General features: G+C 48.0%; 1 protein-coding gene across 1 annotated transcript; it reads left to right on the top strand.

Annotated features, from left to right (window-relative positions):
* The first annotated feature begins 437 nt into the window (after positions 1-437).
* LOC144140005 (uncharacterized) lies at positions 438-1,856 on the top strand. Its single transcript, XM_077672220.1, has one exon. It carries the CDS (start codon positions 438-440, stop codon positions 1,854-1,856), a length of 1,419 nt encoding a protein of 472 aa, XP_077528346.1.
* The last annotated feature ends 8,380 nt before the right edge of the window (positions 1,857-10,236 follow it).

Below are 10,236 nucleotides of genomic sequence, written 5' to 3'. Positions count from 1 at the left end.
CGTCTACCGGACAGCCCATACCACCGACTCGTGAGTTTGGAGCACGTCTCCCGAAGCTAGAGCTGATGCGCTTTGACGGAGCTATAACGCGGTGGCAACCTTTTTGGGACATGTTTCGCCATTCCGTTCACGAGAATCCCAGGCTGTCCAATATTGACCGCTTTCATTACTTGCTTTCGCTTCTTGACGGAGCTGCTGCTGAAGCCGTTGCGGGCCTGCAAGTGACAGAGTCCTGTTATCAAGATGCTCTTAATATCTTGAAGAATCGGTTTGGCAATTCCAAATTGATCGAGCTGAAGCATTTTGAAAATCTGCGGAAGCTCAGGCCTGTCGATTCAGCCAGCAACGTGCCCGCATTGAGGAAGCTGTACGACCACGTGCAAACGAACAGGCGAGGACTGGAAAGCTTGGGCGTTGGCATTTCTTCTTACGCGGCAATGCTGAATGAAGTGCTGTTAAAGGTGATACCTGGCGACATTATTGTCGATTACTTCAAACAGCAGAGCCTTGCAGCCAGCGCCGCTTCCACGAGCAGTCAGAGTTCTTCTGCCCAGGACGTAGAACATCTGCTGTCTTTCCTGCGAGTGGAAGTAGAGTGCAGGGAAAGAAGCTTCCAGATCAGCAAGCCTCAACGAAGTGAGGAGGCTGACCAAGGGCCCAAGAAGCAGCAGTCTATTCCTACCGCTGCCGTCCTGCACAACAAGGCACAGACTTCGTCTTGCTTCTTCTGCTCCGCCAAAGATCACAGCACGGAAGAATGTCCGAGCGACATCCCTTTGGCCGGCAAGCGAACTCGCCTAGCAAGTGACGGCCGATGCTTCAGATGTACTGCCAAGGGACATCTCGTACGGAGGTGCCGAAGAAAGGTCCGGTGTGGGGCATGTAGGCGACGACATGCTACCACGATGTGCACTGCTCACCGCGCTCGAAAACCATCCGAATCGGCTGCAGAAACGCGACATGCAGCGATGCACGTCAACACGCGCAAACCAGCCATCTCGCGACTCTCCAGCGACGTCCTACTACAGACGTTCCGGGCGTGGATTATGGCATCGTCGCATTGCTGCTACGTCCGTGGAATTTTTGACAATGGCAGCCAGCGGACTTTCATCCGACAAGACGTCGCCTCTGAGCTCAAGTTAGCTGCAATTGGAGAAGTCGATCTGGCCATCAGTGCTTTCGGCCGATCTGGAGTTACCAAGAAGAAGTTTAAAGTTGTCAGAGCGACCCTCCGCAGTCAACATGACAGCACGTCTGCTGAGGTCAACGCCATCGTCGTGCCTTTCATTTGTGAAGACGTGGCTGAAGCACCGAAGGGCAACACGCTTCTGCAACACCTGGTCTCCGAGGGGAAGCCACTGGCTGACACCATTGCTTTCCCAGGAATAGAGTTCAAGCAAGGAGTAAGCCTTCTCGTTGGATCCGACCAGATCTGGAAGTTCATTCCAAAAACAAGCCAGGTACAGAGGGAAGAAGCGAATCCTGCTTTAGTCGCTGTGAATACAGGCATGGGATGGACCTTACAAGGAGCGTTATCCCTGGAAGATAGCGACAAATGCAAAGGCAGCAGCCTTGTGTGCGTTCTCCGCACGGACGCGCACGAGAATGAAGACTTCACTTCCTCCCTTTGGCGGTTTCGGGAGGTAGACACAGTTGGCCTTATGAACACGCCGAACTTGCGTCCCAGTGAACTATTCGTACGTAGATCCACCGACTCAACTGTGTTTCAAAAAGAACGCTATGAGGCACAAGTCCCACAGAAGTCCACACCGGTCTCCATGGACGACGATGGAAAATTGCCCTTTCGAGACTTCACGGAGTACCTCGGAAACTTTCTTCAAAAGAAGAGGACATAAGACCGTGTGAAAAGGCTATGAGGCAATACCAGAGGGATGACCACCCGGAAAAAGTTGTAAAGGAAACGTGTGGCTCAGATCATGCCTGCTACATGCCTCACCGTGAGGTTCTCCGAGAGGAGTCAGGATCCCTTCGATTTCGGGACGTTTATACTGCATCCTTATATGCTTTCGGAGCCTCTTCCTGGAAGAACGACCTTAAACAGGGACTGAATCTCAGCGTGACCCCGGAAGAAGAAAGGCGCGTGGTACAACTGCCAGAAGATCTGCGTTGTACCCACCTAATTAACAGTGCTCGTAAGCGACTTCCTCATCGTGGAGTCAGCAATATTGTTGCTGAAAGACGCAAGGCTGCCCAGGTAGTTCAAGACACCGACAATGTGCGAAGAAGATCCTCCGACGCTGCAAAACCTGCCCCTGTGTTAAGGTGCAACCTGCGGCGACACTCGTTTCCCCGTTACAGAGGGACGGCGTCAGCAATATGTTTGTAACACTTTAGAAACTTGGACAATCGGTAAAGTGTAATAGAAAACAGCGGTAACACTAGGACCGGGCAAGTGCAGCTAGTGTGCGTTAGAGAAAGTGCTTAACTATAGTGCAAATATTGTGACTGCCTTTGTATCTATGCGAGTGAGCATTTGGTGGGCGCGGAGGATGTTGCGGATTTCGAATACCCCGCCAACATGAACAGTCATGATGATGAGAGAGACGCCGGCAACGAAGTGGCACGTACACGCGCCACCGATGCGTGCTGGCACGTTGGCTCGTGATTGAGTTCGGAACGCTGCGCTTGAACGACCATGCATGGCTTTGCGTCGCTCTCTCCACGGCGCCAATAAACGCTGAAGAACGGCTTCCCGACTCGTAACAGGCCCATGACACATGCACACTGAAATTCTGATTCGATTAATTGCACGAAATGTATTCTCCGGCGAGGTGGTGGATGGTGCGCTCTGAGATTCTTAATTTGGAGAATTTAGTGATAAGTCTTCAATACTAAAAGACAAAAGTAAACAAAATGAAACTCAGCGGCTAGTTCTGCCGGTTTCAACGCTGGACCTTTCACGAAATGTCATAAACAGTGTGAAGTATCACAATTTGAGTGCCGCAACCATCCTCCACCGACCACGAAGGTGAACACGGGGTGACACTATACCAAATGGTGCGACGTTCTTCTAATGTGTATGTTTTTCCAAAGAAATATAAGGTCAGTGAGAAAAGTGAATGAGCCTGAAACAGCGCGCGTCTGTTAAGAGCGGGATATGAAACCTGCGGCCATCATTGGTGGCGCGCAGAAACCTAAAAAAAGGCAGATCGATGGAATCATACGTCAGCCACAGCATCCGCCTCCTGGCAAATCAAGGCGTGATTGCTGTGCCCTCTATCTATTTAGGTCAGTGAATGAGTGACTCCAGCAAGCTGCCAAAGAATGCGCACTCATAGCGGATACACACACTAACGAAAAAATGAAGCAGGAAGACACCAATAATCCATTCTGTATAAAAGCGGGGCTCTGTAGCAAAATAACCTTTACGAAACTCATGGGACCAGATGGCGAAATGGTAGTTCCGATCGATCGGCAATAAAAGCAGGTTCAGCTGAAGCTGGAACTGACGGGTGTGTCGTAGTTTAGGTCTTAAAAAAACGGCGCTGGGTGCCATCAGGGCGGTTATATTATTCAGGTAATATCGCTACTTTTCTTTATTACGAATCTGGTTCCTTTTATAAAAAGAACTTGATCCTAAATTTGACGAAGAAAGTAAGGACCGCTTAAAATTGGGCAACATAGATATCCCGGAAATATGAGTTTCTAGGGTGACAAGTATCAGCGCGTTCATAACATTCCCAAAGACACGCGCCACTGAGGTGTTTCTGTACTTCTACCTCACTTTAAATTAATAAAACACCCACTTATTGCAACAGTAAAAAAGCGCCATTTTCTAACAGCCATATGTGTGTACTCGGGCCAGTCAAAGAAGAGAATGCCGATGGAGTTAATGCAAACACCTTGCAGTGGAAGGTTCACTCGCTCTTTACGCGGTAACGACTGCCACTAGAATTAACTTTGGCAAGTTGCCTACTGCACAGGTCTTCAAGCTAACCACGATTGCCTGCCTGAAATCTGCAAGTAACAGTGACTACTATTGATTAATTTTTTGTTGTATAAAGATAGCGTCAAAAAACGACGGGAAAGAAGGTGTCCAGCGTCCACACGCAGATCAAGTTCGTTAATTACAACAAAGACAAATATTTGCTACAAACATCACTGCATGTGCATGAGCGGCTAATGTAATGAAAAAAGTAAAAACGGTTCCGAAACGAAAGCAGCTTTAGGAACTTTGAGGGTCGCTGCTGTTCTGCTGCACTCCTATTCGATTCAGGTATGTGATTACAGCTGATTTGCATTTTCACAAAAGAAGACTGCAGCCCTAGATTGGCAATAACAGCACTACTTCACTACTTGTACACTCTTAGGCAAAAAGGACGAAAATAGGGACTAAAATACAGTCGTTTCTCTTCAGGAGCAACTCTTCATCTTCAAGGAGAGTATCTACGGCAGAGTATGTGCATTGTGCACAAATCCGGACTAACTGTACGTCCCCGCCGATCGATAAGGACTAACGGGAAGACGAAACGCATGCAGTTAGTCTCTTTGCTGCGTCGTTAATCCCCTGTAATGGTGTCGTCGTTGCCCTTTAGCGCATATGTCTGTGAACAGTTTAAATTTCCAAAACACAAGTCATTGCAGTCAGTGGGTCCTTTAGATGGTTCTACGGGAGAAAATATCGATGTTAATTATAAGAAAATCGCCTGGGGTTAAAAGAGCACCGGTAATGGCAAGGAGCGGCGAACCGCGATGGCCAGAAGCTTCTCGGTGAGGTTATGCATACGATTCGTGCGAGGTAATAACATTCAGTGAAAGCTTTCAGGCGCGTCAACAGGAACACAAAATTGGTGACAATAGAAAACGTGGATTCCTAAGCGTAATGAATATGTATATGTTTAACAGACGAGAAAAAACACAGTAGTTGCTGATGACAACTGCAAAATAAAAAAATTCCCCGCATTTCCCCGAGGGGAAGAATGTGAAAGTGCGAATGCACGAGTTCAATTTGCGCGGTTCGGTAATGTTCGCGAAAGAGAGATCACACACACACACACAACTACAAAGAAAGAAAGATGCATTTATTCACAGACACCTATTTGTGTTGTCGTTGTACTTGATTGCTAGAGCGGATCTCAGCTTTGAAATTTCGTGTCAGTACTCCTTTAGGCGGGTGCATTAGCCCTTCTCACGCCCGATTCCTGGCCAATCCCCCACGTGGGTATGTGCCATGTCAGCAGGAACAACAACAAGAATGAGCCATGGGGACGCGGCCAGGCAGCGCGCGCCCATCTCCCCCCGTTGCTAGGGAAGACGAGGAGCGCGCGCACCCGCAGCTGTTGCTATGCGGACTACGGCGGCGGACGATTCAGGCTCGCTTAAGAAGTGCATTCGCACTTAAAATGCTGGCTACAGGTAAGCGTAGCGAAGTTATCTTTTGACCTCGGTACATATTTACCTTGTGCACCAAAGCTATGGCAATGCTGCAACTGCTGTAAAACCCGCTTGCATTTCCCAGTCGCAATCGTATAGCGACGCGAACTTGAAGAATTCAGGCTAAGCAACAACGAGTTTGGTTTCGCCGATGCAGTAGAATATGGTCTGTTTCCATATTCTGACACTCACACAGACGACATCTTTTACAAATACGTTACATAGAGAACTTAACATATGTATCGAACACTAAGATTACACCTAGTTTGCGCTAATTTGTGCGGAAACAAATGAGTCGTCCGATCACCCAGCTACAGGCGACGACGAGTTGATTGTTATTTACGGGAAAAAACTATGGTTGCGAGGCTGTACTTAAAATCAAACTGAGCAATAGTCCCTAAAGTTAGCAAAGCGGTAAGTGCAAAGCGCAAATCGCGTTCATGTTCGCTTGCACGGATAGCAATTCGCATACCAGTTGCAATGGATCTGTCGCGTTATGCACAGAACTACACGCTTTACAATTGAATATTATCTACCATTGCTTCCACCCGGCAGCGTGAAGTTGCTGTCAGAGATTGGCAATAAAGAAAAAAAAAGGCACCGTGGTTCAGTAGTAGCGCGTCGGGCTCCTCGCGTGTATTTCCGGGCGTCGGTGGTTCGATCCCTGCTGCTGCCAACGTTTTTTTTCCTTTTTGTGCGATTCAGCAGTTCGTACTTGGGGAGTATCGAAACGGACCATCCGGGTGGGGGACTAACTGTTGGCCGGTAGAGGTCGAAAGCTTTGCTTTAGAAGCTACATTGTGCCACGTCACGGTATGCTCCTTTTAATTTCCCAGTGCTGTGTTTGCGCAGGTCACCAGTCGTTCTTCAAAGCAATGGGCATTGAGTTCAAATTCTGGCCTCTATTGCTGTTGTTTTCTGCTTCTCCCCGTAGTCGAAAAATTATGTGAAATGTTTTTCCGAGTGCTTCTCAGGGAATATAAGACATACAGAAAAACGAACAAAGCTCACACTAACGCGTAAGACTTGAAGTTAGCGAACCGGTACGCAACCTTCACGACCATCACGATGGTTTAAGTCCATGATTGCAGCCGATTTGCTTTGTCGCTGCTTCCGCAACGACCTTTACTCTATCATTGTTGCTATAAGTGTCAAAGTGTGAGCATCCTTCATTTTTTGGAAGTGATAATTTTTGGACATCACCTTGACGGGGCGTACGCTATGACTTGTCCTTCTCGTTCCGAGCAAGTGTTACCAAGACAACAGCAAACAGGGGAGTTTTAGGGGCGAAGCTCCTAAAGCCGTGGGTCTGTCCATCCCTTGTGTCTCGTGGTACGTGACCGCCTAGTTCTATGACTCACTCGCAGGTGGCGCTGGTGTGAGTGACGTCATGATGACGTCACTCCCACGTGACTGACACTATAAAAGGCAATCGCTGTTGAAGCGCTTCCTCTTTCGCAACGAGTCACCGGATGGAGGAGGTGGTTGTTGACAAGGCTGCGGAGCGGAGGGCGCGCAGGGCGGCAGCAGCGCGCGCTCGCCGACAGGATCCCGCCGTGCGCGAAAGAGAGGCCGAAGCATCTCGTCTAGAAAGTCGCGCTTAAACCGCGCGTCGGCAGCTTCGGGATGAGCTCGCTTGATGCGTTTTGCAGCAGCCTCGCGAGCTCTCACTGCATCGGTGTTTGCCTGCCGATACGAGCGCTTGCTTGCAGCAAGCGCTCGTCAGCAAGCAAGCGCAAGCGCTCGCAACAGCAAGCGCTCGCAATTTTGGTCAGTCTGTCTGTCTGTCTGTCTGTCTGTCTGTCTGTCTGTCTGTCTGTCTGTCCGTCTGTCCGTCTGGCTGCCTGTGTCCTTGATGCAGCCGTCCGACCATAAGTTAAAAGGAGTCCTAAACGATACCTTGATATAGTATAGCATCTCCATACTACTGAATAACGTGGCAATGTTCTGCCTAGTCAAGAGTGTTGAGCAAAACGCATTGTTTCGGCATATTTGAGGCAAAACATCAATACATAGGTAATATTTGCACTGTTTTTAATTTTAGACACATGGCTGCGTTATGTTTTGGATAGTAAATAAATAAAATACGCCTTGAAAATAATGATTCATCCAAAAATATAAAAAAATTGCACTATCTGCCCGTAGGGGAATCGTGAGTAGTATGAGAAGCAGCCATGGTGTCGACTGAAGTTCCCATTCGATTTGAGTTCGTCGTTTCCGTTAACGTTCAGCTTCGCGTGCCTTCGTTGTATTAGTAGCTTCTTGGCGTAGTTTGAATGAGTGAATGACATAAGGCGCGTTCGTAACACATGCTCCCGTCTCAGTTTGTAGCGCAGTGGGAAGGGCGCCACGTATCTCCCGTTGCGCCCAGAGAGTCGTAGGATCGAAACCGGGCGCCGCCTAACTATTTCTTTGTATAGTGGACTGCGCTGACGTTAGCCCAATCGCTGACGGGGCTGAAGAGACGCGCATGCGTAGTAGAGTGCGGACGGCGGACAACGACAACGAGGGAGAGAGGGACAAAGCCCCGAGCATTAGATGCTTTTCTTCGAAAACGGCCGGGCGCGACACTAGCCCTCCTGAAGCATTCCAAGACATCCAACAGTAACTAAAGGTCCCAGTAGATGACGTGAGCAGTGTAACGCGGGAAAATTGAGTTGAATTTAGCAAATGTCCACCGTGCTTATCATTAAGGGAGCAAGACTTGAGAGAAAAAGCGTGAGAGGTGGGTGGGGAGTCAAGAGAGGGCATTGATGCGGCACAGGTGGCATAATAATTTCGTCTTTCTACGATATTCGCAGCAAACTGAGCAAATACGCGGCTATTTTTTGTCTTCCGGTCTGTCTGTAGAAAACAGAATTTATTAAAAAGAGTTACAGCTTGTACCCGCTGTAGTTAGCTACACGGGTTGGCAGGGCCCAGGATATGCGCAACGTGCTACAGAGGAAACGAAGTGAACATCACACAAGTTCACAAAAAACCAGGTACACCGCACCAAAGGTTCTTTACATTAATGTACACGGCACAAGGTACAGACACCAGAGTTTAAGTGTTGGAGTCAACATAAAGGCCACAACAGTTCAGACACATCACTTCTACTCTGTAATCATGTCTATGTCCGTACATAGAGGCATGCTCAGCCAGGCTGCCTAAACTGCGCCTTAGCCTCTGAACGTACTATTCCATACCCTAGACAACACGCAAGTGCTGTCTAGGGAAGGGAGTCGTACCTTAGTAAGAAGACACTATGCACCATCGCACAGTGTTATTGGCGGCCTTGATGAAGCGAGTCGACAAACGAGGAGGACATATTCATCCCCCAACGCTACCAGGTAATGCCGCAGGTGCTGTATGGCCATTCTAAGAACGCGCAACAACAGGGAGTAAATGTCTGGCACTCCATTCTGCCACCGGGCCAAAAGTTAACAGGACAATTTTACAGGGCGTATGAACACATACGTAGAACTTTTCCAAGCTCTTGTTACAGGTGGCATGCCTCATTCATACTAACATTGAGGAGTAATCAGAATATATTAAGTATACGTGAATCAAAACATAGATTACCGATGGTAGCAGTGTTTTGTAAATAAAAAAGGAAAATCGTACTCAGTTTAGCTGAGACGAAGTAAAAGCGGTGTTATGGACAAGCGAAATAAACGTCAATGGTAACATGAATCCTGAACGTCAAAATAAAACAATGATGTCCCGTTGATTGCGAACACAGGAAAATTAAATCGAAATTAGCGAACTTTATTTTCTCGGTTAAAGGTGAGCGTACAATAAGAGAACAGCGTAACAGATGGCGGAGAGGGAGAGGGTAGGGAGTAAGGAGACAAAGTCTGAGAAGGTTATTATCTTTCCGCAAGTGGGTCGGTGGTGAAACATTTATTGAAGTGAGAGAGGTTCGCGCTGGAAAGTGGGAGAAGCCCTCAGTCCAGGGCCTCTGCGGCGGCTGCAGTCTGAGGGGCTGCGGCGGATGCGAACTAGGCCTGAATCCTCTGAAGAGCCTTCCTATTAGGCACACTCGAAAGAACTCTCATTGAACTTCATTCTACCACCTTGAATCTCAGACGATAAAAAAAACAATCGACCACGTGATTTGGGCGTTTTGGTGGATTCCAAACTTCGGGTCACACAGCATGTTAACCATCTAGCACGCACATCTCTTCGGATTTTGGGTGCGATCTCTCATGCAACAAAAAATTTCTCAAGTAGATCATGTTTTCTAGCCCTGTATAAAGCCATTGCTACCCCCAAGGTGGAGTTTGCATCAGCAGTATGAAACTGCATAAAGGATTCCTTATCTTTGCGCTTGAGAGGGTCCAAAAAAGGTTCGCTCGCACCTTCTCTCGGCGCTACACCCCCTATGTAAAATACGCTTGCAACTACGTGCCCAAGCGGCTTAACCTGGAAGATTTACAATGTAGATGCAGGGAGCGCAATTTAGTTTTTTTGTTCAAGTGTACCCACTCCAAATTCGACAGCCCAAAACTAGTTCAGCTGTTCGGGTAAGAAACTGCTCGGCTAAGGGCGCCAATGCAAGCATTCTGTCCCGACTTGTGCTTTGATGTATCGATCGCACAGATGCTGTCTCCTGTACGCCATGTGCAATGCGTGTAGAATAATAATTTTTGTGTATCCTAAGACGTCTTTTTAGAAAATATTAGGTCTTTCAAACGTACCCTTAAAACAGCAGGTATCTCAAGCTCTTCATGACCCCCCGCCCCCACACTGTGGTATATCAGGGACACCGTGTTCCCGTTTTTGTTTATATGTGTGTGCGTGTGTTCATGCGCGCGTATGTGTTGTCTATACATTTCGGCGTGTTTCTGATATATTTGG

Source organism: Haemaphysalis longicornis, unplaced genomic scaffold (assembly GCF_048455015.1).
Source record: "Haemaphysalis longicornis isolate Haplotype H1 unplaced genomic scaffold, Haemaphysalis longicornis Haplotype H1 scaffold_5, whole genome shotgun sequence".
Classification (NCBI taxonomy): domain Eukaryota; kingdom Metazoa; phylum Arthropoda; class Arachnida; order Ixodida; family Ixodidae; genus Haemaphysalis; species Haemaphysalis longicornis.
This window is presented reverse-complemented; position numbering and strand designations above follow the sequence as displayed.

Excerpts from the sequence above, each read along its gene's own strand:
- LOC144140005 (XM_077672220.1), top strand. The coding sequence starts at position 438 with ATGCTGAATGAAGTGCTGTTAAAGGTGATACCTGGCGACATTATTGTC.